Genomic DNA, 27,914 nt, shown 5'->3' on the forward strand with positions numbered 1-27,914 from the left:
GCCAATGCTAATGTAGCGTTAGCCTACATTAGCATCGGCCCCTGGGACCCCAGTGGAGGGTGTACCCGGGCTTAAACCGGTGTGACAGTAATGATTTTTTAAGATTGACAAACATCATATGTGTAATTCATGGCACAATTCAAACGGGATCGAAAGATAAGTTTTCTCTCCCCATTGACTTCAATGCATAATTTTTCCGAAATAAGGTCCCATTACCCGGAAGTAAGTGGGCGTGACTTCGCCACTCTATTTGTTAACGTTTTGGTGTGTATATAACTTTCCCTCGATTCCATTGGCTCTAGCGGTTATAAAGAGATTTCATTCATCAAAATCGAGCAAGGGGGGCCAGAGATAGGTCAAATCCACCCAAATGACCCCAGAAGTTTTTGGCTAAATCTCTCTAAAAAGGTCAAATTTCACTTGTTTTGCATCAATCTTGATACAGGGTACTTATTATATGTTGTACTTTGGATTCCTAAAGCTTTTAGTCTACTAACCCATCATCCAAGGGTAGTTTTCACTATAAGTAAAAAATAATTTTTGGACGGACACTATAATTTACAGTTTTTTACTATGTAACATCTGAATTTTCTTTAAAATAAAAAACATCTATATTGATTCTGACTTTTCTACATCCAACTCACAGGTTTATCATTACTTTGAGAATAAAGATTATTAATTTAACCCTTTTAGAAGGGAAGATATGGTCATTTGTTCTGGGAATGTCATTTTCGAGCCTGAGACCTGAAAAACAGGCTCAGGGCTTAAGAGGTTAAGTTTGGAAACATAGGTTTGAGTTTTGAGTTAAGATTTGCTCCAAAGAAATATAGCACTCAGACGATTGATAAAAAAACATTTATTCCTGGTATTATCACCACCCAGAGAAGTTTTACTTCTGAGATGTGGACTCAGAACACCCCAAATCGCTTGTTTTCTTACGACATCCTGGTGTGTCTGTGGGCAGACTGTGCTGCAGAGCTGGACGGTCGTGGAGACATGACTGAACCACTTCCTTAACCTGCCACAGCAGACACAGAAGAAATGCTGTAGTTCAGCAAAAGGCAACCCTGTTCGCTGAATCTTTGTACTGTTTTAAGCATCAATCTTTCTGGGCAAAGTAAATAGTTACTTAGTTTTTAACACAGTTGATTTTGAAATATCTGTATCTTGTGTTCAGGGGATTTTCCTTTGAAGTCTCTTTGTCAGTTTTTCTAAATTCAACTTGATTTTTATCTAAATACACTGTGATTAATTATGCTTTTAACTACATTACCTGCAGGAGGTTCTTCACGGTTATCTGCGTCTCCTGCTGGTTAACACTCAGCTTCAGCTCCTTTCCTGCTTCAGGCGGGTCTTTTGACGAACTCGCTGTGTTCTCATTGGTCAGAGCCATCTTTAGGAGCTGCTCACTCAGTCTAAGAGAACAAAGCAAGAAACACTTGTCAGATATACTGATGGTAACATGCCCAATAGAGTGGTGCAGGAATGAGTCCTAAAACCCCGCAATGGGATAGCATTTTAGGAGTTACAGTTTCCTCGTCTCAAAGTCAATGATATTTTGGACATGTTTGTGGTTAGATTGTGACAGTTTGACTTACTTTATTAGGGTGCCAGTCAGGTCTCTCTCCTGACATTTAAGATGTTGATAGTCAAAGTCGGTTTTAGTAAGTCTGTACTGCACAAAGGTGTATACATCTCACTGCAAACACCCAACATTGAATGACATTAGAAAAATAATTAAAGACACAACTCAAAATTATAATCACAAACAGCAAGTGTATTTCGAATACCCCACAAATAATTAAACAATCCTTCTTCCCACAGTTTTTTTAAATCCAAAACGTTCCACTTGGGGTTTTCTTCAAAATAAATAAAACAGTAAATTTACCACGGGAGAATGCCAGTCATTTTAGTTAATCCAGTCGGTTTTGGAAATCCAGTCCTGGTTTTCAAGGTGGTTGGGAGATGACCGGTTCCTTTCAGATTTGTAAACAATAATCCGGGAACGTGAAGCAACAGAAGAGTATGATGACGGTGGACGGAGGATCAGACAAAACGGCAACACAGACTTTAAACGACCTTACTGTTGGTTTCTAAAGGCCGCTACACACCCACCTGAGACCAAAGAACGCGTACCGAAGGCGTCCCGACTTTTATGTCAGCTTCGTCGCCTGCGTCGGCTGCGTCGGCTACGTCGCCCGCTATGCCGCCCGCCTACGAACACACCACAAATACTTCAGTCGACGAGTGGCAATAACTGTCCTTACCAGCAGGCAGCGGTAGTGTGTATTCGTCATTCAAAACAACCGGAAGACAGACTGCCTTTTATACACCAAGAGAAGAATAACAGACTGAGTGATATAAACAAACAAACACAGCATCTGGCCAGGCGGTTTGTTACTCCATTGTGGCGGATGAGGCATTTCCCCTGAAGGAGCACCTGATGAAGCCCTATCCGAACCGCAGGCTAGCTGTAGAGCAACGCATCTTCAACTACAGGCTGTCGCGGGCTCAGAGGGTGGTAGAAAATGCACAGAGAACTGTAGCGCATACATGGCGGGAGTTGTTGACCAGGAAGGACCTGATCATGGCACTGTCCCAGGAAGATGGAGACAAGACCCTGAACTACGGCAGGCCACCCTGCCACACACCACCAATAATCCAGCTCGAGCCAAGCAGCACAGGGATGAACTATGCCAATATTTTAACGATGTCGGTGCAGTGCCTTTTCAGTGGGATAAGATATAGCAAATATGTCTAAAGAACTGTACAATGTCAACAATCGACTACAATACGATAAAAATATTGTGTAATACAATAAAAAAAAGAGTTTGCCAAATATGTCTAATGCTGTGTTATCAATGGCTGTAGTATCAAGGTAAGAAATAAAGTTTTGTATTGCCTATCCTGCTATTTGTGTTTATTCTTTTAATCACACAGTGATAATAAAAAATAAAAAATGTGCCTACATAACTGCCAGTAGCAGCCGCACATTATTATTGGTTTAACTACTAACAGTATATTTTTAACACATTTTAAAATGACCATCTTGAACAGCTACAACGTTAAAATACTTCTAGGCAGATTGTGGAGGATAATGGGAGAAAGAATAGAGGGGTAGACAGAAACACTATCTGAATAATGGCCACTTCTTGCAAAATGTACATGACTTTCCCGACGCCTCCCGTGCGAGGTGTCCGGAGGTGTGAAAAGGTGCCGTAAAGAGACGACGGTGCGGGACACACAAACCTGAGTAGGGCGCCGCGAATGCCCGACTGCCTCTGACGGCCTCTGACTCCCAAAATCGGACTGGTGTGTCCGGGCCTTAACGGATGAGCGTGTTGCTCCGACGATCTCTCTTGCTGCACACACACGCTCCCCTTCCTGCTCCGTCTAAATATATAGGGAGAATTGAATGGAGGTGCCAACCAACAGCGAATCACTGGCTGGGTGGGCGTTACCATGAGTGACTACCGGTGTTTACATTTCTGGTTGTTACACTCCTTCCCCCATGAGAGAAGCCTGACATAGGAAGGCTTTTTCTTTTTCCTTATCCCTCCTTATTTTACTTCCGATATTTTTGTTCCAAACTTTAAATTTAAACCCAAAAAATCCTCTTCAAAAATCTCGAGGATACGCTGATGATGCTTTCTGTCCATCTCTTCAGCAGTGGGAAAGCATGGTTTGATTTGAGCCACATTAACAACATGAATGTTCTCTCCAGTCTCTGCTAGGACCACCTCAAAGTTTAAAGGTCCGACTTGCCTGATGACACGATAGGGACCTTTCCACCTAGGTGCCAATTTGGCCGTATATGATTTATCAGCCCTTGAGTAAGGAAGTGCTTTTATCCATACACAATCCTTCTCTGAAAAATCCACATCTCTTCTTCCTTTGTCATAGTTTCTTTTTTGTCTCTGCCTTGCTTTTTCCATGTTGCCGTTTACCATTTTCTGAAACTTGGCTATCTGCTTAGCTGTAGTGTATGCAGAGGTATCAGGATCACAGAGATGGGGCTTTAGCTCAACATCCAATGAGCCTTTCAACGGACGACAAAGGTTTAGCTCTGCAGGGGTGACTCCTGTGGACTCATGCACCGCTGAATTCAGTGCAAAGCGGAATTCCGGTAAGTATTTGTCCCAAGCTTTGTGTTTTTCTTCCACATAGGAAGCTATCATAGCTTTCACATTCCGGTTAACTCTTTCAGTCAGATTTGTTTGAGGGTGGTACGGTGAGGTCCGTTTCTGCTGAAGGTTCCACCGCCTGCATGTTTCTCCAAAAACAGCTGAAACAAACTGGGGACCTTGGTCCGAGAGGATGAAGGTCGGTACGCCCCAGCGAGTCAGAATCTCCTTTGTTAATATCTGGGATACTGCCTCTGCTGTTGCTTTACGAAGTGGAAACATCTCAACCCATCTGGTGTAGTAGTCCACAAAGACAATGAGATAGAGGTTACCACTAGAGCTTCTTGGGAAGGGTCCCATGAGATCAACTCCTAACATCTCCCAAGGTCCATGTACCACAGTCTGCTGAAGTTTTCCTGGAGGTTTTCGGGTCTGAGGTTTGTAGAGCTGGCAAACCTGACAACAACGTACATGCTCTCTTACATCAATGCTCATTTTAGGCCAATACACAAGGGCTTGAAGTCTTTTATACGTTTTATACCTTCCGAAATGGCCGGACACAGGATCATTATGGTAATGGTGGAGTAGTTGTTGGCGTAGTGAAGATGGAATATACACCTGGTATAACGTTTTGTGAGGTAAGACTGTACCACTCTGTATACCTTGTCCTCCAAAACAGTAAACGTGGTAGTTGTGTTTTCAGTAACTTCTCCTTTTTCCATGATTGCATCGTACAGAGTCTGGATGACAGAATCCTCCTGCTGGGCTTTCCAGATGTCCTCATCAGTCATTTGGAGGTTTTTATAGGTGTCCCTCTTGGAGCGCAGCACAGCAGCACAGGTGGCAGGTTGTGTCTGGGCATCATCCACGGGAGCTCTTGACAGCGCATCTGGAACTGTGTTGTATTTTCCTTTACGGTACTCTACAGTGAAGGAGAACTCCTGGAGACGGAGAGTCCAACGAATAAGTCGAGTGCTGGGTTTTTGCGTTTTGAAAACCCAGACAAGTGAGGAATGATCGGTCACGACTGTAAAGTGTCTGCCTTCCAAGTAGTACCTCCACTTCTCTAGGGCCCATACGACAGCGAGGCATTCTTGCTCTGTGGTCGAGTAGTTCCGCTCTGCCTGGTTTAAAGTTCGGCTGGCAAAAGCCAGGACCTGCTCTGTACCGAGACCAGTCTGTTGAGCCAAGACTGCCCCCAAACCAACATCACTGGCGTCAGTGTAGATGATAAAGGGGAGTTTAAAGTCAGGGTGACCCAGGATTGGCGGTGAAACCAGATGTTTTTTTAGAACCTCAAAAGCGGTCTGACAATAGGCGCGTTCACATCAAGTACTTTTCCCACAGTAGTTCCTGAGAACTTTAGTTCATGAGAGTTCTTTTAGTTCTGATGAACTAAAGCAGATCGCGTTCACACCAAAATGAGTTCCTGGGGGTGGATTAGGCAAATGAGCCGCTGACGTCACTTCTTCTTCTTCTGCTTAGCTTTTCCTGGCAGGCCGCAAACAACTTCACGGCGAGTACAGTAGGTGGCGGTATGCACCTTAAAGTTGCAATCCGCCAAAAAAACCGAGAGAAGAAGAAAAAAAACTTCCGCTTCCGCTGTATGCTTCTGTTTACCTTCCGACCTCAGTCAGACACGCTATGGAGTTGACTGAAGTTGTGGTTTTGGTGCTGAGTTATTTAAGCCAATAACTCAGCCACAAATACAGATCGCGGTTAAGAAGCCTTAACAAAAGGACTGGACGGCGACAAGCACACGCTATGGACATGTTTCGTCGTAGGACAGCTGAGGATGATGACCGTTATCACGCCCAAAGAACAGCAATGGTACGTTCAGTAAATCACATTAATACTATCTAATGTAGGATTTATGGAGTTATGTAGGGCTAATTTGTGTCTTTGTATGTGTTCCAGATATGCGGTGCTTGATGAAGCGAAACGACTGCAACATGGACAATATCAAAATCCAGGTGGCAGCATGTTGCGTATTGCATAACCTGTGTGAGCGTCGTGGTGATGAGTACAGGGAGGAATGGACTGCTTTACCGGCGACCCAGCTTGATGACAACCATTCATATTTTTTTGTTTATTACAAATTAAAGTAAAATATACACAAGTGTCTTGATTAAATGATTGTAGAATAAGGATTTTGGACGTTTGCCCTGCAGCCATGAATTGCATTAAAAGCAGCAAGAAACTTTGAATTGATTTCATTTTATACACATTTATATCTGAGTAGGCAATATCAATATAATCAATTACTGTAGTACATGTCATTCATTTATTTGTGATATAAAGTCTGTGCCTAGGTGGTGCATATTCTGGAAAATCAATTGAGAAACAAAAAGAACAATCTCAAATTGTTTAAATGACTTCTGATTTGTCTGACCATAGGAAAGAGTTAGATAAGAAATAATACCACTAACATGTCTGTAGTATTGCACAGTAAATAGGCTCAGCAGTTAACACCTTTATTATATATCCTCCTATGTTCCCTTACTATAATTAATTAAAATATTGAACTCACAACACTGTTAATTACAAACTTAACCATTTATCTTTCTATAAATAGTGTTTGTGTTGATGGACGCCATTTTGAAATACAATTGAATGATCTTTTTCAAAGACACATATATGGGGTGGGACACAATAAATAAAGCTTCGCCAGTTTCATGGTGTCATGATGGTATCAGAATAATCACTTACATGTGATGTATAGGATGCTACACAGGTCACCATAAAGATAAAGTGTCAGGAGAAATAAGCAAGATACATTTTCTGTTTAATCGCAATGTAGGTTCTCTTTTATTTATCAGCAGCAGATCAATAAGTGTCAGTAGTATCAAAACAATATAATAACAGTGGCAATATATATATATATATATATATATATATATATATATATATATATATATATATATATATATATATATATATATATATATAATAACAATAGATATAGAACATAGAGTGCAAAGTGAAGTGTCAGTATTAATAACAGTGGCATATATATATATAATCACAATAATACAAAATGAACTCTCCCAGGTGTAGGCAATTTGGGGTGAAGTGTCTTGCCCAGGGACACAACGACATCCTGACTGCAGTGGGGTTTGAACCTGTGCTCCCCTGATCCGAACACCAACGCACCAGACCACTGCACCACACGCCTCCCAACAAGTCATTGTACAGTTTATCAACAACGACAAGTTTTTCTTAATTTTTGTATTGAAGGCCTGTTGGATTTAATCAGCTCGCTTAGCACTGCCAGAAGCCCAGCCTGAAAGGTATTTTGTTGCTCCACCTCGATTCCTGGGCCTTGTGTGAATGCAGCAGCCGTTCGTCGTGCATCTCCTTGGCACGCAGGTCCTCATTCTCCTTGCTGACCATGGCACGGCAGTCCATCGCCATGATGGTGTCAAGGAAGCTGTCATCGCGTGCTCACTTTCCTAAGGTGAAATATGCAAGATACAAGATCAGTTTAATCGCAACAACGACACAACATTGTCCAAATACCAGAAGGGGAGCAGCCCATAACAGAGAGCCCCCCACGTCAGAGTCATCACTGTGGGCGATCTCCACCTCTGAGGCCCAATCCCAAACCACTCCCTCGACCCTACCCCTCCGTGACGGAGTGAACTCCGTCTGTAGCCACACTCGCAGCTCAACGAGGCTCCCTCCTGTCAGATGGAGGGAGTAAATACAGCGGCAAGCTTTGGGACAAACTCCCCTCTCTCCGGCAGAAACAGGAAATGCCGTAACTGTATGTAACAACGGTTTCAAATCAGCTTCTCTTAGACAAAAAATGTAAATTAATAACTCAAATAAAACTCCAAACATCTTTCATTGTGTTACTTTTTCTGTAAAGCTCTTTTAGTTTTAAACCTGATGTTTATAAGTTTCTTAGTTTTTGCAACAGTCTGTAAATATACACAACTTTATAATAAAATGCACACATTTACCTTTTTCTAGACTAAACACAGGTATGATCCTAAGTTAAAAAAATATGAGGTTATCATGAGGTTGTTAACATCGCAATTTATCAGTGGATGTTTGCTGGAACTACTTTTTAACAGCGTGTTTCCTGACGGACACAAACAGCGTGACTCCGGTCAGGTAGAGACCGGTCTCAAGTCAGCACCGATGCAGACTCGCTGTTTGAGGGCTTGATAGCCCACTCCCCCTCCACACCTCTCCACACTCGTTGGTTTGGAACAGCACTTAATGTGGCGGACCCTCCGCGCGAACGCGCAAACGGAGGGGTAGTGTGTAGGGGTAGGGTGTAGCATGTCGTTGTGTCCCCGAGACACTTCACCCCAAAGTGCTCCTGTGGGGATTGCCCACAGTATTGAGTAGGTAAGCTTTGGATAAAAGCGTCTAACAAGTGACATGTAATGATTCAAAAAGCTTTTGGTGGCCATATTGAATAACAAACCAATGTGGTTTACTTGTTATCCACAGTTTAGCTGCTAAATGTTACTTTTACAAAGCTACGCTGAAAACACAGCAAAGTTCATATAACGGTATTAGGTTAGTTGAACCTAATATTTTTATAGTTAAACTCAACACTTTTCTTTGTGCTCCACATATCTAAATGTATAAAGTGTGTTTTCACCTCCGTTCCCTCCTGTTTGCTGCAGTATGGCAGCAGCGGTCAGGATGCGATCCTCTGTGATCAGATAGTGGTCCTGATGGTGTCCGCTGACCGGGCGCAGGCTGCCTACTCTCAGCGGGGGGGAACTGAACGTGGAAACTGTGTTTCTCTGAGGGATCCTCCATGTAGTCTGAGAAGCCTTCTGAGGAAACAAGGTCAAACTATTTAGGATAATACTATTAGAAGGAACAATGTTTAGGCAGTAAATAGAATTTCAATTACATTTCTACTTAAATGTGCAAAAATATTAGAACATCAGTCTTTGTGGCATGCAGGTAATCAACTGTTTAAGCTTTTACCATTAACATGTAGAATGAATGTTGCAAATTACTTGAAATTATAGCAACTACAATCTGTTGTTTACCTCTATGCATTAGCCACAGAGGTAGCATTATGTCCAGCTAGCATGCTAATTGCTAACGTTATATTATCGTTTTTATCCCGGAGGGGAAAACTAGTTTCTAATCCTGAGAGAAACACCTCGCCTGAAACACACGATTAGTGCCATGAGTTAGTGAAGCAAATTACAGAACATTGCACTTATTCACAAGTCAAAACGTGTTCATAGCGGGCATGGATGAGAATAGCTAGCTAGCTAGATGTTATTAGCCAGCTTGGACCTAACGTTAGCAAGTTCTACCATGGCTAGCTCGATCTACTGAGCAAATAAAAGTACATCTAAGACCAGTATTGTGCAGATTAAAACAGTGCAGTGCATGTATTTTATTTTACCTTCGTAGTCGTCCCGACATGACTTTGCCAGGTCTGCTAACTTTGCTGATCCACTGAAACTGCATGCAGTAGAAGCTTCTGAATGTGGCGCTTCGCGTCCTTCGAGTAAATCGCCAGAAGCGCAGACACATCCTCATCACTCCAATTGATTTATTTAGTGTTGCTATAATAACTGCTTTCACAAAAGGAATCTCTTCGGATGTGCTGTCCAGCGAGGAAATACAATGGCCGCTTACAACAAAAAATTCTGAGTCAAACGGGCGTGGTTTGCATTCCGCACAGCCAATCAGACGTACGAACTACTTTCTCCCACGACAGACCCTGCTCTGTAGCAGGGACTGAAAAGCGAGTCTCGCGAACTAAGTTGAGCTACTTTAGTTCCTGGGGCTTTTTGGTGTGAACGCAAATATATCGTAGTTCTGATGAACTATTGTGGGAAAAGTACACCAAAGTACTCCGGTGTGAACGCACCTATTGAGAAGTCCAGAGGAACTTGGCTCCTTTCCGTTTAAGGGCGTTGAGTGGTTCGGTTAACTGTGAGAATCCAGGCACAAAGCGATGATACCATCCAGCAATCCAAAGAACCCTTTGGAGTTCCTTGATGTTCTGGGGAACAGGGAAGTTCTGTACTGCCTTTGTATTTTCAGGGTCAACTTCAACACCAACAGAGGAAACAACATGGCCCAGAAACTTTAGAGAGGTTCGGAAAAACTGACTGTTTATCATGTTGACTGTAAGATTAGCCTCACGTAGCTTGTCTAGCACCGCTTGTATATCAGATGTGTGTTTTTCGAAGGTGTCAGAATAGATGATGATGTCATCTAAATATACAAAGCATGTTTTTCCCTGTAGGTCCCGAAGTACTATCTCCATCAGCCGTTGGAAAGTAGCTGGGGCGTTCTTAAGTCCAAATGGCAATACTTTGAACTGATACAGGCCAAAAGGGCAGTTTTTTCTCGGCTATCATTATCCATTTGAACTTGCCAGTATTCACTGTTGAGGTCCAAGGAAGTGAATACTACAGATCCAGCCAATGACTCTAGTATTTCCTGGATGTTTGGTAAGGGATAGGCGTCAGTGTGGGTAGCTGTATTCATCTTTCTGTAGTCCACACAAAACCTTGGTTTGCTATCCTGTTTTTTAGGCACCAGGACAACGGGAGCAGCATATGGAGAGGAAGATGGCTCAATAATGTATTTTTCTAACATTTCTTCCACATGTTCTTTTATGACCTGAAGTTTGGATGGAGACACACGATAGGCCTTCTGTTTGATGGGCATATTGTGGGTGAGGAAAATGTTGTGTGTCAGAATATTTGTGTTTCCGAGTTTTTCTGTACAAACATCAGAGTTTGCTTGTACTCGACATAACAGTTGTTTTTTTCCGAAATTGTCTAAGTGAGAAGTGAGGGTAGCAGCCTGTAGGAGGTCAGGGCATGGTGGTAGAGAAACCACGCTACCAGGAGGCACAGCAGAGAAGAAGGCAAGTTGTGGTGAAAAACCTGCACTCTGACTTTCTTTTAAGAACTGATACTGGCGCTTCTTATTGCACTTAAACCAGTAACTGTTCTCCGATACATCAAACTGCAAACCGGAAAAGAAAATGAAGTCAAGCCCGACCACTGCAGGGAAAGCAAGACTGGAAGCAGGCAGGATGACACAAGGTAATGTAACTGTTTGCGTCTGTAATGTGAGGTCCATATCGCTCCATCCTAAAGGCTGTCTCGCTTCGCCATCTGCCAAGTACAAGGGTCCCCTTGTCCAGGGTTTGAGCACATCTTGCTGTCCTTTAATTCCTTTCCATATTTTTTCGTTTACCAGGGTGTAAGATGAACCGGTGTCAAGAATTGCAGTTCCCATCCATGGACCAATGAGCAATGGAACCATGAACTGACAGGGAAGAGTGCCCTCTGGTGGTACTGAAGAAGAGTTGGCAGGAGTGGTTGGTCCTCTCCCTGAACTCTATTGCGCACCATCTCTGCCAGTTCATCCTCATAGTCCTCTGACAGGAAGGCAGCACGGAACTGGTCATGGAATTCCCTCCAAGTGTGGATTTTATGGCGGCCAACATCCCACCAATCTCTTGCAGTCGCGTGAAGCACATTACGCAGGGTGGCGATGAGCTCCTCATCCGTGAGCGGATTTAGAGCCAGGAAATCCTCACACCTTTCCAGATATTGGAGTGGGTCAGGTGTATCATTCAGTTTCCCAAATGATGGAAATTGAAGTTTAACAGGACTCTTTCCCATGAACCGGCTCTTTACTTCCCCATGAATGGTAGACCCCCCAGGTGACCCAAATTTGTTCTCTGACAGTCAAGGCTGTACGGTGGATTGTAATCTGGGGCGGTTTGGAATGGACAGGGGCTTGTCTTCCTGTAAAACCACAGAGTGGGTTTGAACACTTACATGGCCAAAGGTGGTGCTAACTTTAGCTGTCGTTATTTCTTCTGACAATGTATCTATAGTTTTCTTGCATTGGGAAAGCTCCTCCTGTAGGTTAGTTATGGTAACAGACATTGGGGTGAGAGCAGAACAAAGAACCTTGAGCAGGTAAATAAATAAATAAATAAAGCAGGTCAGTATGATAGTGATTTAACCGCCAGCCAAGGGATGCATTGAGCTGTGTTTGCAGATATTCAAACTGCTTATATGTTTGACAACTTCTTGTTGTTTTTCATGAAATAGGCCTGGCTTTGTTTACTTGTTCATTATGAGTTGTGATTTTGTTTGTCATTTGTTCCATGTTATCCTTTAGCTCCTGGCGATGGTGATGTTGGTCCTCAATCATTTTCTGAAGCTGCTGTTGAATCCTAGAGCCAGAATTATTTTCCTCTAAGGCAGAAGTTACAGGTTGAGGTCCTCCATTTCCATTGATGTCGTCTTTTACAGCAGTTTGAGGAGTTAAGGGATTAACAAACTCTGAGAATATAGTGAGGTCCATGTCCAACAGTGAATATGTTGTGGGAGGAGACTCGTGAGAAGGTACTGTATTTGATGTAGGAGACACCACTGATCCTCCTTCCATTTCCCACAACAGGGATTCTGAATCAGCAGCCATTTTGTTATCCTTTGTTCTCTTTTTCCCAAAAATAAAAATAAACAAAGTGTATAGGCCTACTAGCCACAGGGGTGGGTTTCTTTATTTAGTTATTTTCTTTTATCTTTGTCATTCAACGATATTTCACTTTGAGCCCCACATTGGGTGCCATTTTTTATGTGACAGTTTGACTTACTTTTTTAGGTTTCTTTATTTACTTTTTTAGGGTGCCAGTCAGGTCTCTCTCCTGACATTTAAGATGTTGATAGTCACAGTCGGTTTTAGTAAGTCTGTGCTGCACAAAGGTATATACATCTCACTGCAAACACCCAACATTGAATGACATTAGAAAAATAAGACACAACTTAAAATGATAATCACAAACAGCAAATGTATTTCGAATAGGCTACCCCACAAATAATTAAACAATCCTTCTTCCCACAGTTCACTTTTAAATCCAAAACGTTCCACTTCGGTTTTTCTTCAAAATAAATAAAACAGTCAATTTACCACGGGAGAATGTCAGTCATTTTAGTCAATCCAGTCGGTTTGGGAAATCCAATCCTGCTTTCAAGGTGGTTGGGAGATGACCGGCTCCTTTCAGATTTGTAAACAATAGAGAAGCGAAGTCCCTCCCTTTCCGGGGGACCTCCATGGGACCTTATTTCGGAAAAAGTATGTATTGAAGTCAATGGGGAGAGAAAGATTATCTTTCGATCCCGTTTGAATTGTGCCACGAATTACACATTTAAAAGATTATTTTGCAAGTAAAAAAAAAAAAAATGTGTCGTAAAACTGTGAAGTAACACTTTTTTTGTGTGAAACCGCTCAATGAACTACATCTCCCATCTCGCACCACACACCAAGACGGCCGTCACGTTGGCACATTTCACTTCTTTCTTTCAGAATGAGGCGAAAAGTATTAAAAGAGGTGAAAATCCCTACGAGTCTGGGCATGTTGAGAGCTGTACATACACAAAAGGGGAGTGAGTCGGTTCCGTAAGAGCCAGCATGCGGGACCGGGATTCTGGGATTTATATTCTTTCTAGTTGCATATTTTTCATAGCCTTATAAGTCAACAGTTTTACGACAAACTGTGACTTTTTTGACATGGAAATGATTTTTTAAGATTGACAAACATCATATGTGTAATTCGTGGCACAATTCAAACGGGATCGAAAGATAATCTTTCTCTCCCCATTGACTTCAATACATACTTTTTCCGAAATAAGGTCCCATGGGTCGGAAGTAGATGGGCGGGACTTCACCTCTATAATCCGGAAACGTGAAGAGACAGAAGGGTATGATGACGGTGGACGGCGACCTTTAAACGACCTTACTGTTGGTTTCTAACGGATGAGCGTGTTGCTCCAACGATCTCTCTTGCTGCACACACACGCTCCCCTTCCTGCTCCGTCTAAATATATAGGAAGAATGGAGGCGCCAACCAACAGCGAATCACTGGCTGGGTGGGCATTACCGTGAGTGACTACCGGTGTTTACATTTCTGGTTGTTACAAGATGTGTGAAAAAGGATCTGTGATTAACACAAGCATGAGGGATTTACACATTTTATTCTACGATATAATATACAGATTTACGTTAATACCCCACTTGTGATTAACCAAAGTTTATATGTGTCATAAAAACAGCCGTTTGACATTAATGTAGTTTGTTTTTAGCTTAGCATTAGCTTTTTACTTCTGGGATTTATGCTTTAAGAATAAAAAAGGGGTGTTAATATGTGGAGATTATCCTGCTGAACAAAACAAGTAAGTATCATAAACGTGCGTTTGGTTTTATTTTCTGCAAAAATCAAAGAACCCAATAGCCACTTTCACACCAAGTACTTTGCCATACTTAGTTCCCAGCACTTAGGCGCCGTTTACACGAGGAGAAAACTGCTTGTATCTGCATAGTTTCGCGTGCGTATAGCCCTATTATTTACACGAGGCCGATAGAAACTGACCCCACAAACGATAACGGGTCCCAAGGTGGATAGATTTGCAAACGAAACGCTCTGGGGGGTCAACCGAGTCCGTGTAATCACCTCTATACGAATATTTCCTGAAAAAATAGCGATAGCCCCACCTCTCCCCACCTCTCCTGCTCACTGCTGTAGCAACTATCAAAAATAGCTGTGTTAATTAAACGCACAAGGGGTTCTTGAATGAAATAATATTATAAAAGGCAAACCAGAATTGTTAACGCCCAATATACTCCTTAAACAAAATAAACAGAGTCAGATTTCATGCATTGATCCATTATATTGACAAAGGAGGATCTCACCCGGTGTTTGTAGAGAATATCTCTCTTTCTGAGCGCGTCCTCTCCACAGAGACGTGCTTCTTGGTCGGTCGATGCAATATCCACAGATTCGGTTTCTTTCAGTTAACTTCCCCGTTGCATTTATCCATATGCTGAGGAAATTACTATATCCCGCTGAATACCAGCAATCGCCACACACACTTCCTCCTGTCAGTAGCTACTGCTAGTGCTACTGCTACTGACCATGCTACAGATATTAGTGCAAAATCTACAGCTCCTCTACCACAACCATCAGCAACAAGTGGACATGGAGAATTACATGAACTACATGTTGCTAAATACACCGCGGGGCTTAAACAGAAGGGTAGCCATGGCAACATTGCTGCGGGGCTGCTCGGGCTGCTCTTCTTCGCTGCTTTTGGTGTATTTTGGCGAAAGTTACAGCGCCACTTACAGTCCCGGCATATGTACTACAGCGTTTCCAGCGGCCTCGTTTGAACAGACACGTTAAATGAAACAAATGCATGTGAACGGAATACTTTTTTGAATACGCATACTGTGCATAAACGCAAACGTTCCCGTGTGAGCGGGGCCTTAGTTTCCAGCACTTAGTCAACTAAGAGCCGATCGAGTTCACACCGGAATAAGTTCCCTGAGGGAAGATTACGCAAATGAACCCACTGACGTCACTTCTTCTTCTTCTGCTTCTGGTTTACTGGCAGGCCGCAAATAACTTCACGGCGTATACTGCCACCCGAAGTCCCCGGCCGGAAGTCCCCGGAGTTGGGGACTGGCTTCAGTAGAAGCTGCTGGGACTCCCAGCAGCTTCTACTGAAGCCTTCCGAGTAAATCGCCAGAACGCCGACACCTCCTCATCACTCCACCGCTCCCATGTTTTTTTTGTGTTGCCATAAGTTATTCTCTCTCCGTTGGTGCGCGGGGCTAATGCTAATGCTAATAATGCTAATGCCAGCAAATACAATGGCGGCTTCAAAAAAGATTTCAGAGTTTTACGGGGCGTGGTTTGCAATTCGACCAGCCAATCAGAAGTTGGTACTTTTTTCTCCCCAGGATAGTCCCACCTCTCTAGCAGGCACTAAACATGGGGGTAAAAGTTCTCTGAACTAAGTTCTCTTTTTGGTGTGAACGCAAAATTCCAGGCACTAACGGAACTAAACGGGAAAAGTACGGGTAAAGGTACTCCGGTGTGAAAGCGCCTAATGGTAAAAATCCCAAATGTTTTTTGTTCAGGGACCCTTGGTGCTTCTAACTTCCGGGTCGGCCTATAAAAATATGTCAAAAACAAGTAGTTGAATAGTTGAATCCTTACGTATTGACAACGAGTGTCCATAATAACGTTTCATTTATTCCATGTCAAATGTATACAGTATACGTATAATGTATTGGTGGAAGAGAATTAGTAAGGGTTCAGCTGATCATATGGCACCGGGAGAAAATGGGTTGCTCTAGGAATCTTGGATGTAGGAAAGATATATAAGTTATTTGTTACATGTCAAGCTGCAGTACACAAGGTGTGTCCTAACCAGACATCTTGTAAATGTTTGTGGTTCTCACTGTTGTTGATCAGAGGGTGAGCTGCAGGCCTGGATGGTGTCCATCAGCTGACCTCTGATCCTTTGTCCTGCTGGACTGGACAAAACATCCGACTCACTGTAGCCAGGGAACAGGTTCATGAGCATAGGAGGCACCTGCAAAAACCCACAGACAGACACACAATTTACTGCTTTTAGTCCCACGTTTTATTAATACATATTAATGGAGTGCTGCAGGGATTAATCCTTTAACCCGGAAAAGAGTAGGCATTTTACCACATCGAGTTCCCTTGTTCAAAGTCAACTGTTTTTTTGTGCCTGTTTGGTAGATATAGATAGATATGGTTTTAGATACAAATTGATCTTCACGTTTTGTTTTAGAGCATAACATATGTCAGTAAATACCCTACTTATAAATGTCTGAAGCTTCTATGTTTCTTATAAAGAGCGGTTGCTAAAAAGTAAGTAAATTAAACTACTTAACGCCCTCGAGGCTCACGCTGAACATTAGCCGCCTTTAGCTTAACAGTGGTGACGTGATGTGAGTCAGGTGACTGTGATGTTTTACATTTATAGCCTAAGGTTAGCTTTTCTACATCTGGTGATTGTATTTAAGCTTCAAAAACCCTAAAAGTGGTGTTAATATGTGGAGGATATTCTGCTGAATGAAACGTTTAAGTATCATTGACGTTGTCCCACAGATCTCATTTTCTGCAATACTCCAATTACTTTTTCCGTTGTGTGTTTTCTAAATGCTGCACATGTTTTGACAATTTGTTAATTTTTTTTTTAATTTGCATCATTTTTGAAACTGCAGCGCGTTTCTCCAAATCGAAGTGTTGTGGGCCACCATACTAAAGTGGTAAATATGACTATATTTATTTTATGGTGGATACAATACTAAGCTGTTTAAATATGAATGTATTGTTATGCTATTATCATCACTCTTAAATGTTATTTAGCTGACAGTTTTATCCAAAGCGACTCACCTACAGTTCAACACCGTGACCGTACGGATGCCTACAGGAGCAAATGGGGTTTTTCTGTTGCCCTGACACTTTGATTGTTGACTGCAGGGGCGGGGTATCGAACCACTGACCCTCTGATTGTGACTCGGTGGATAAATATGCGTTTACCAGTCGCCCCAATGTTGTTTTTTTGTAAATAGGCCGGACAAAAAATAGGCCGGACAAAAAAAGGTTTGATGTATGAACTATAATGTGTATTTCAAACATATGTAAAGGGGCCTTTTTATGCTCATTTACAGATTCATATTTGTATTTAGTGCCTCTACTGTGACATGTTTCAATGCTTTAATGTTCAAAAAGGTACATTTTTTAAGGTTTATTTTTCTCATGCCTGTGCTGCAGCACCTCTTTCACCCTCTGTCTGAAACCAGAGCCCAGATTCGCCATTTTTCTTGTGTTAATCCTGTTGTAATCAGATTTAACCCAACTGCTCTTTAGATGAAAATCGCTTGTATAACTAACCCTTAAAGGTGGGGTAGGTAAGTTTGAGAAACCGGCTCGAGATACACTTTTTGTTATATTCCATGGAATGCTCTTAACATCCCGATAGCAATGAATATCTTAAGTGCTTTGACAAAAGATCCATAAAAAAATGTCATCTGTGGAAGCCGTAATACTGTAAAAAGCACGACCAATCATTTTAGCCGGCCCGGCTAAAATAACTGGATGGCCTACCTGCCTGTCAGCCTTCCATCTGTGCACAAACTTATCTCGTGCCCTCATTGGTCATGTGCGCGTTCGTGTGTGTTGGAGGAGGGGCTCTGTAAGGAAGTGGCAGATTTTCTCCGGTCGTGTATTTTCAAATTCTAGCGATCTCGAGCCGGTTTCTCAAACTTACATACCCTACCTTTAATACAAATGCATTTAAACTTGGTATTTACACTTTTTGTCAATTAAAAATGTTTTATTAAGACTCACTTCTAGCAGTTTCAACATATTTTGTTAAAACTAGAGCTTTTAATGAGACACTTGAGCTTGCTTGTCTTTGATAAGTTTTGATAGTTCAGGGGCAGGAAACCAGGCTAATAAAAATTGATTTAAAATGTTTTTTGTGTGGAAATATATTGCAACCCCTAATCTTTCTATGATCCCCCTGCAATGCCCTCAAGTACCCCTAGGGGTCCCCATACCCCGGGTTTTGGACTGCTTTAGTAGACCAGCGAAGAAAAATATGAGTGTCTTATGTGAGGGAATCTGCAGGAGGAAGTTCTGACCTCCTCGTTGTTGGGATCCAGGATCAGCATGCAGACAAAGTCCTCTCTGGCTCCCTTCAAGTTAAGAAGCTTTCGGGAAGCTTTGGATCTGCTTTCATAGTAATGACCCGCAGTGGGGTTGTCCTGGATGGCCAGAGAAAACATCTCAACTGCCTCTTGGTAACACCTGAAAATGAAGACACTCACAAATAAAACATCTAAACGAGATTTGATAAATGTTCTTCATGTGTGGTAAATATTTGTTCTCCTGACCCGTCCTGGAAGCAGAAAGAGCCCAGGGTGTTGTGGAGGACAGCAAGGCGCAGCCGGACAGCAGGGTCATTGGGCCGCATCATATCCTCAGCCTGCTGGTAGTCAGCCAGAGCAAAACACCAGTCACCCTGCTTAAAGAAACAATCTGACACACACATGCACATTCATATTCAAAAATGAAAGGGAACTTACAAGCGATATAAATATTAGGTTAACACTATTCTGCAATTGAATAGGTCAGGTGTGCCAACAACCGTCTGATTTGAATCAATTGATTCCTGTTTTCAGAACAGCTGCTTCTGATGATCTCTATCTAATCTGCACTAGAGTATGAAGAATATATTACATTAACACTGCTGAAGGTCCATTCAGCAAGCAGGTAAAGATTCAAGAGGTCCTATTGTGCATTTCCCTTTCCTGTAGTGTGTTTTCTTTGTATTGGTTGGCCAATCACTACAGAGCCAGCCTGCCATCCAATCAGAGCAGACTGGGCTCTGGTTTCAGACAGAGGGTGAAAAGAGGTGCTGCAGCACAGGCAGTATGAGAAAAATGTGACATGTTTACATGCTTTTTTGAACATTCAAGCATGGAAACATGTCACAGTAGAGGCACAAAATACAAATATGAACCTGAAAATGAGCAGAATAGGGGCCCTTTACATATATCTGCAATACACATTATAGTACATACATCAAACATTTTGTCAGGAAAACCGGCCTATTTGGAAAAAAGCAACTTTGGGGCGACTGATAAACGCATATTTACCCTATGAGTCACAATCAGAGGGTCAAATTATTTTAAGTGAATGCATGTGTGTTTTATATCTAAATGCTTGGTGTAGTTTTGTGACATTTTGTATGTATTATGATTAAAAGAAGCTCTTTATGCTATACCTCTGAAACATTTCCTGTACCAAGTACACTTTAAATGGTTTGTCCCCATTTTCTTTTCTTAACTGAGGAAGTGTCACACTAGTTTTTATGGCCAAAATGTTGAAGTTTAGCTTGAAAGGGACAATTACTATTGTGTTAATTATTATTAGTGATCAGATTGACTGAAATGACAATGGTTCACCAATTATTTGAATTAATTGTGGCTTTTAAACCTCACAGTTTACCCTAACCCTCACGAAGTTTTCAACACAGAAAGGACAGATATACACACCACACACACACACACGCACACACACACACACACACACACACACACACACACACACACACACACACACACACACACACACACACACACACACACACACACACACACACACACACACACACACACACACACACACACACACACACACACACACAAACACACACTCAAAGAACAAGTGTCCAGAGCCTCACCTCCTCGGTTCAGGTAGAGGCCCGCCTGGCCCTTCTCCTCCTCAATGGCCTTGTTGAGAAGCAGCGTGGCCTCGGCGAAGAGGCCTCTGCTGAAGCACTCAACAGCAAAGTCATTGTAGGTCAGAACCAGCTGAAACTGCACCTCCTCCTCCACAGAGCCACGTTCATCCTTCCTCTCTGCAGCCTCTGCCTCACCCCCGACCTCCTCCTCCTCCTCCTTGCACAGCTCCACAGCCTGGACCAGATCCTCGAGGGATGCTGTGAAATCCTTCAGGCGGCGGTACACAATCCCTCTGATGGAAAAATAAACACACACATTTAAGTACATTTAATTGAAATGAATGTAATAAAATAAAACAGTATTAAATATGGTCTTCGGCGATGCATTGAGTTCAAAGTTGCGTGTGTGATGACACAGCAGCGTGTGTACAGATTTCCCCACTCTTATTTCTTTATTGAAGCTTGTCACTGTCTCATGTTGTTCAGACTCACCTGAAAAGGTAGAGGTGTGCATCCTCTGGGCAGTTCTCCAAAGCGATATTGATCATGCAGCAGGCTTCAGGCAGATGGCCAGACAAAGATCTGTCTACTGCTTCTTGTCTGGCCTGTTCACTGGCCTCCTGCAGCTGCAGCAGCATGGCGCCAGCCGCTGGACTCTGAGGATCCAACACTAGCGCTGACTTCACATCTCTATAACATTGCGTTGTCTGGACAGAAGAGAAAATCCCAGAGAAATTTGATTTTGTGTTTAAAGTAGTAGCTGTATATCTAAGATTCTATACTAAATGTACCCAATATAAGTTTCTTTAACCCCATCACTCTTTACAAAGTAATTCCCTCTACCTGAATATTTATAAACACTAATTTACTATTATGATGTCAGTAAGATTTCTTTATTTACCGCTCTAACTTCTTTGGAAAGGCTTTGGACTTTTCTTCTGTGTTGCAGTGCTGCTGCCCCATATAAAAGGCAGATGAAGTGGTTTGGCACTAGAACATTTTTAAAAGGGATGTAAGCAGGGGTCGTGTAAAAACAAGTGGTGTAGAGGCCAATGCTTTAAGCCACTGATGTGCCGCTTAAGGTATGTAAATGATGCACGCTTTAGCTTGTCAGGTGAATAAATGTCAGATACAAATTGTGTCCAGTTGAACACTTTGTCCATTTATTATCCACTGTTTCGTTATCCGTTAAACTCGGATCAGTTTCCATCACCATAAAGAATGACACTTAAACACAATGACGTCAGTAGGCAAGCTTTACCTTATCGTTGTGTGTGTTGAAAACTGTTTGGCCTTCCGGCAGAACCCGAGTAAGCAAACATTCTTCCTTTTTTATCCTAAGCGCTAATTGGCTCCTACAAGTGGCATTTATTAACTAAAGGTTGAATAAATTAAACATGGGAATATCAATACAGCTAAATTAAACTGTTGGCAGAGTCAGTCTGTTTCATAATTGTAAGTATTTTGTCAGTATATTTGAAATGACTAGGTTAGCTACGTAAGCTAGCTAGCTTATGGTGGATCTGCAATAATATCGGAAGGAATCACGCGATCACATTGTTAAATAACCCAATAAGTCTGAAACAGTTTAGGTAAGTTTCCAGGGACAGCCCTCCGGTCCCAGCTGTGTGCGTATGCGTCAACTTTTAGTGTCCACGTTTGAGCTTCTTGCACAATTTTTATTTGCAGCATTTTGTTTATGCAGCATTTTTTTATTCGCAACCTTTTTTTGAAGCTGCAGCTCGTTTCTCCTAAAGGAAGTGTTTTGGCCATTTGCAGATGTCGGCCACCGTACTCAACTCCTCCATGCCAGAAGGACGTCAGGGAAACGTGTTAGCACTTTCCTGGATTGAGCAGCTGAGCAACATCCGCAATAATAAATGTTTTTAGGAGATTGCCTAAAACCTCAGAATCTGTTTTGACTGCCAGTCAATTAGTATTTTTTTCTTAATCCTGCAGCCCATCTGCCTGAGAAGTGAAACGTACCTGCTGTTATTTACGAACCTGCTTGAGTCGTTTGTGCAGTCGGGCTCTGAGGATGTAGAGGTCCGCGGTGGGACCCTCTGACAGCATCCAGCCGCTCACCAGCTTCAGACAGTCGCTGTGCTGACCTACAGCTGACAGGCAGGCCAGCCTGAGATTTAAGAACAGAAAAAACATGTACATTTAACATCTGAAGTCTTGCTTACTATTCATTATTGAGATGTTTGGTCTCTCTTTTCTCATAGTAATGTCAGATATTCAATTTAAGGCTATATTGTGACATGCACAAAAGCTATAGCGCAGTTTTGTCAATGAAAATCTTAAGCCCCAGCTGCTGTAATTTAGATTTATATGTGTATACAAAAATATCTTCTGACCAGGCTTGAGGAGTAACGGATGACATGTTACTGGGTTACAAAAAACGTAACTGTATTCCACAGTTACATAAATCAATAGGTAATCAAATTATGAATACATTTTAAAAATGGGGATTACTAAGAGGAATACAATGTTACAATACATAATAAAATGAAGATTGAAGCACATGCGCTCTCATTACTTCACTCATTTCACGAAGGGGTAAATATTAAAGTTAGCTGAATGTGCAAAAAAGCAGCTAAAGGCTTGGCTTCACAATTCCATACTTACATACATAACACACTTAAGTAAAAGCTGTCTTATTAATCTTTATTTTATCTTGTAGTTATTTGCAGTGCATTGGATATTGGGGTTATCCAAAAGCAACGAAGAGTAATCAAGTTACATTACTTTTTTATGGTGATTAGGTTCAATTTTATTACACATACTTTGTAATTGTAACAGAATACAGTTTTGAATTAACCCTCCCAACCCTGTTTTTTACATATATACTTCTCTATGCTTCTACATATACCTCATGTAATATCCCAAATAAAAACATGATACAAACATTTTGAAAAACCTAAGCACACATGCACAACTTTATTCCAGGTCTTAGTACGCAGGTTGCTGACCTTCTGACCTGGTAGGCCCTGCAGCCGGGCTTCAGCTCAGCAGCTTTGCTAAAAGCCTCCAGAGCCTCCAGGAAAAGGCCTCGGTCAAACAAGCACTGGCCCTGAGGACAAAGAGAAACAGGAAGACCACCATTTAAAGAGGCCCTATTACGCTTTTTGGGGTTTTCCCTTTCCTGTAGTGTGTTATATATAGGTTTGTGTGCATGTAAATGGTCTGCAAAGGCTAAAATCCCAAAGTTCCCTCCAGAGGGAGTTTCTCTCCCACACACTCCCCCCTGCCTGAAATGCCTCCATTGGACTCACTTGTTTACCACCTGAACATAGTGACAACACGCGTTTCTATAGGCTAGCGCTCCAACACATTGTACATGATTTGCCAAGGGGTGGGACATCTCTGAGCAGTTCACGAATCACAACAGAGCCGGCCAGCTAACCAATCAGAGCAGACTGGGCTCTGGTTTCAGATAGAGCAGTGTTTCTCAAAGTGTCCACTGGTGGTCCGTGAGTGCACCCTAGTGGTCCGTGAGTATATTGGTAAAATTTCACATTTGAAATAAATTTATTTATTTACATTTTCCGCACTCTCGCAGGAATATCTCCGCAATGGAGCGAGCTTAACTTTCACTTTCGATGGGATGATATAGCCCAGCGCAACACCTTCGTCACACATGTTTCCACTTGTTTTTACCATTTCCAGGCGATTTGTAATCTGTTCTAGAAAAACTATGTATTTTTATTTTTATTTCAAGAAGCATATAAAACAAACAATTGATGTATTTTATGAACATTTATCCATGCTGAAAGTAGATGTAGATGTGTTAGGAGTTAGATAGAGATTATTATCTAATATATGCATCCAATGAAGCGTTGCATGAAGTTGCATGTTGATGAATCAGAGGCTGTTGTTGGGGCTGCATAGTGTTTCTCAAAGTGTGGTCCGCGGACCACTGGTGGTCCGTGAGCGCCCTCTAGTGGTCCGTGAGTATATTGGTAAAATCTCACATTTGAAATAAATAAATACATTTACATTTTCTGCACTCTCGCGGGAATATCTCTGCAATGGAGCGAGCTTAACTTTCTGAAAGTAGATTTAGATGTTTTAGCAGTTAGATAGAAATTATATATCTAATATATGCATCCGATGAAGCACTGCATGAAGTCTGTTGATGATCAGAGGCTGTTGTTGGGGCTGCATAAACGTTTTTTATTTGTTTTTGTAGGCAGACCATGCAGGCCAGCCCGATGGTCACCAAGGTTCATGTTTTAATAGCATTTTTACAAAAAAAGCCTATGCGAGCCTAACATGTGAAAAAAGGGCTTAGACCTCAGAGAGTTAAACTTGGGCCTGCAACCATAGTTTTACTATATTTTGTTTTGAAAATCCACAGCCGGGGTTTTACGTCGTACTACATGCAGTGTATTTTGCATATCTCTCAGTAGCCAACGATCTGTGAGTCTGTTAATAAACTCCGTAATAAATATAGTCTACATTTCATAAGAGGTGTAAAACCTGTGGGCATTTTAAATCGCATTTGAACGAAAGGCTTATATAATCTGTAGTTGTATTTGTATTGTTGATTTAATGTGTGAACGAGGCGATGTAGAGAGGTCACGTTAAGCTGTTGTTATTATTAGTCTGTACTTTGTTATATACTGTTGGAGTGGTAAGCAGGCCTATTTTATTTGGATATTTGGGGAGTTAGGTGGTCCGCGAGTGTTTTTTTATTGGTTAAGTGGTCCTTGGTATGAAAAAGTTTAAGAAACACTGAGATAGAGGGTGAAAAGAGGTGCTGCAGCACAGGCAGTATGAGAATAATAAAGAGCTTTTTGAACATTAAAACATGTAACTTAATTTGTTTTACTTGACTGTATCAAAAATAACAATTTCTGAGTCCAAACTCACCTGTTTCAAGCTTTACATGATTTGTGATTTCCTTTTTAATTCAGCACAAACTCATCTGAGAAAATGTATTTTCTTTTGTTAACTACTCTGCTCAGTATTGTTCAATAAAATGAACTAGTAAATATAATACATGTATTTCGACCAAATAATGTAATTTATCATGCACATAATCATCACATCTGACAGCTTGTAGGCAACAGGTTATTCAATGTCACCATTGGACATCATTGTTATTGTTTTAGTATCACATAAATATGTTTTTATGTCTGTTGTCATACATGGTTTCATTTATTTTTGCATAAACTCATCTGTGAAACACTCTCTTCTTTTGTTCAATTGTCTGCTCCTGATATATAATAGTCAATATAATTACCTGTTCTAATGTTACATTAATGGGTAATAATTGAAAAGGCATTTTTTCTTTGCACCGTATTTTAGTCTACGTTGTGTCCATAAACAGAATTGTACATTAATTGTGTTGTAGTTACCTGGAGATAAAAAATGAAGGCCAGGCGGTCCCTGAATGCACCGGGCTCCAGCAGAGAGGCCTGTTTATAACAGGCTGCTGCTGACTGGAAGTCACACAGCTGCAGGTAGGCCTCCGCCTGGCTCTCATGTAGCCGAGTCTAAAACACACAACACAAGGTTATTAGGTGGAAAAAAATCGAACGGTTTATCTGAAACATAAAAACATACTGGAACTTATAGCAACAACTCACAGCAGCAGATAAAAGCAAAATATCAAGCAACTAAACAACAGTGAGTTTACAGGTGATGCAATCTTTGCTTTAAAGGAGATTTAGTTTTAGGGGGGGACGGGGTTCCCTTTCCTGTCGTCTGTTATATAGGTTTTTGTAAATGGTCTGCAAAGGCAAAAATCCCAAAGTTTCTCTACCAAACACTCCTTCCCTGCTTGAAACGCCTCCATGGGACTCCTTACTTGACTTCCCCCAACCTGGTGACATCTGTGGTGGGAATTTATTTATCAAATGTGGATAGAGAATCAAACCATTCAGCTGTCTTTGTCGTATTGTATTTCTTGCAAGAAAGTTCAGTCAGTCATACAGAGAGCATACAGTCTGCAGAGTGAAAGATGAAGAATAGAGTTTGGGTTACATATTTAAAAACAGAGAGAGGAGAAAGGGAGGGGTTGAGCTTGGTGATAACAATGGAGCATTCTGGAAGTTTAGGGAGTTAGGGAGGCCATATCAGGATGTTCTCAGTTCACCTGAGTTGAAGGTCATACTGTTGGTGCACAAAGAGTGTAACTAACAACATTGCAACACAACTTCTTAATAAGGAATGTTCCCAAGCTTAGCTAAGAAGTGTGAGAAGTAGTAAATATAGATAAACATTAGCAAATAAGAATCACACAATGATATTATTAAAGTAAGTAAGTGAGTATAATATTGTTCTATTACAATTACCACGTAAAGATCACGCTTCTATTTGCTAGGGCTCCAACACATTGTACATGATAGGCTAAGGAGTAGGACATCTGAAAAGTATTTAGGTAACCAATCAGAACATACTGGGCTCTGGTTTCAGACAGAGGGTGAAAAGATGTGCTGCTGCACAGTCAGTATGAGAAAAATAAAGCACTTTTTTGTTACATTAAAGCATTTAAACATGTCACAGAGTAGAGGCACACAATACAAATATGAAACCTGAAAATGTGCATAATAGGGCCCCTTTAATAAATATTATTAGTAGTAGGCTACTATTATTATAAAAAGGGCTAAAACTACCTAAAAATTGTAACTTAATCTTTACAAAGTGTCACAACATACAGTACATTTTAACATAGAGCTTTGTGTCCTAGTATGTCCATCACCTGTTCTGGCTGCAGTGTGATGGCTTTGGAAAAGCAGTTCACAGCCTTCTCAAACTGAGACTTTCCCATTGCCTCTTTTCCGTTTATGTAACTGCAAAGAAAAACCTTATAAGCATAATTGAACCCTGAAAAGGCACACACTGGATGTTATGTTCCAGGATACATTGGAACACATAGCTGTCAGTGATGCTAAAGTAAAATTATTGTATTTACTTCTGAAAAATATGTATTTAATGAGTGTTTCTCACTGCTCTGCGGCCTTGCTCTGGATGATGAGGCTCGCCTGTAGGTCTAGTCTTTGAGGCCGTTTCTCTCCTGGTTCCAGAAAGATTGCACTGGAGCCAAAACACTTCTTCAAGGTGCTTTTTCTCCTGGCTTCTTCCACCTTCTCAGCTGACACAGCAGTGGGAAATAAACCTGGCTCCTCTGCATGCTGTGGACAAAAAATACAAAAAAATATAATAATAATTTGTAGGGATGACAACCTACAAAACAATGAAGAATAGACTAACTGAATTAAAAAGTAAATATAAATATTTGTTGTATAAACAGTTCTGACCACTACTGAGGAAATATTTCTGTTTCTTCCTCCAAAGATGGACGACTTTCCGTTGATGACGTGACATTCCCATTCCCTATTGTCAGCAAGTGTAAAAATGTGTAGCCTACTAATAGAGTTACAACTTGCTTCATTCTGGTACTATTACATGTCGTAAACTCTCCCATCGTTATTTGTGTTCAACATTTTCAATAAAACACAAATACTTTGCTAAAGTCAATATTACTTTGATCAAACTATTTGACCAAATACTGATAAGATTACGCTAGTTGTACCTAACTACTTTTCAACAAACATTTGTTTACCGTGTTGTCCTTTATCTCCGCTAAAGTGTCCATTGTGTGTTTCAAATAGCTGATATAGGCTGTTTTACATTAGTTCCGTTTATTTTGCTCTGTTTATTTCCATCTGTCAATAAAGAGTTG

The 27,914-nt window shown here is 41.4% G+C and overlaps 1 protein-coding gene across 1 annotated transcript; it reads right to left on the bottom strand.

The window, feature by feature from the left end:
- Positions 1-743: 743 nt before the first annotated feature.
- Positions 744-27,907, bottom strand: LOC117472780 (tetratricopeptide repeat protein 16). The gene is made up of 13 exons (XM_034118183.1): positions 27,795-27,907; positions 27,179-27,363; positions 26,931-27,021; positions 25,585-25,722; positions 23,194-23,294; positions 22,223-22,352; positions 20,711-20,925; positions 20,219-20,511; positions 18,867-19,011; positions 18,615-18,780; positions 16,395-16,528; positions 1,274-1,415; positions 744-1,018 (listed from the first exon to the last, which is right to left on the bottom strand). Exons 1-13 carry the CDS (start codon positions 27,825-27,827, stop codon positions 890-892), a joined length of 1,902 nt encoding a protein of 633 aa, XP_033974074.1. The 5' UTR covers positions 27,828-27,907; the 3' UTR covers positions 744-889.
- Between the last annotated feature and the right edge of the window lie 7 nt (positions 27,908-27,914).

This window comes from Trematomus bernacchii, unplaced genomic scaffold (genome assembly GCF_902827165.1).
Source record: "Trematomus bernacchii unplaced genomic scaffold, fTreBer1.1, whole genome shotgun sequence".
Taxonomy (NCBI): Eukaryota; Metazoa; Chordata; class Actinopteri; order Perciformes; family Nototheniidae; genus Trematomus; species Trematomus bernacchii.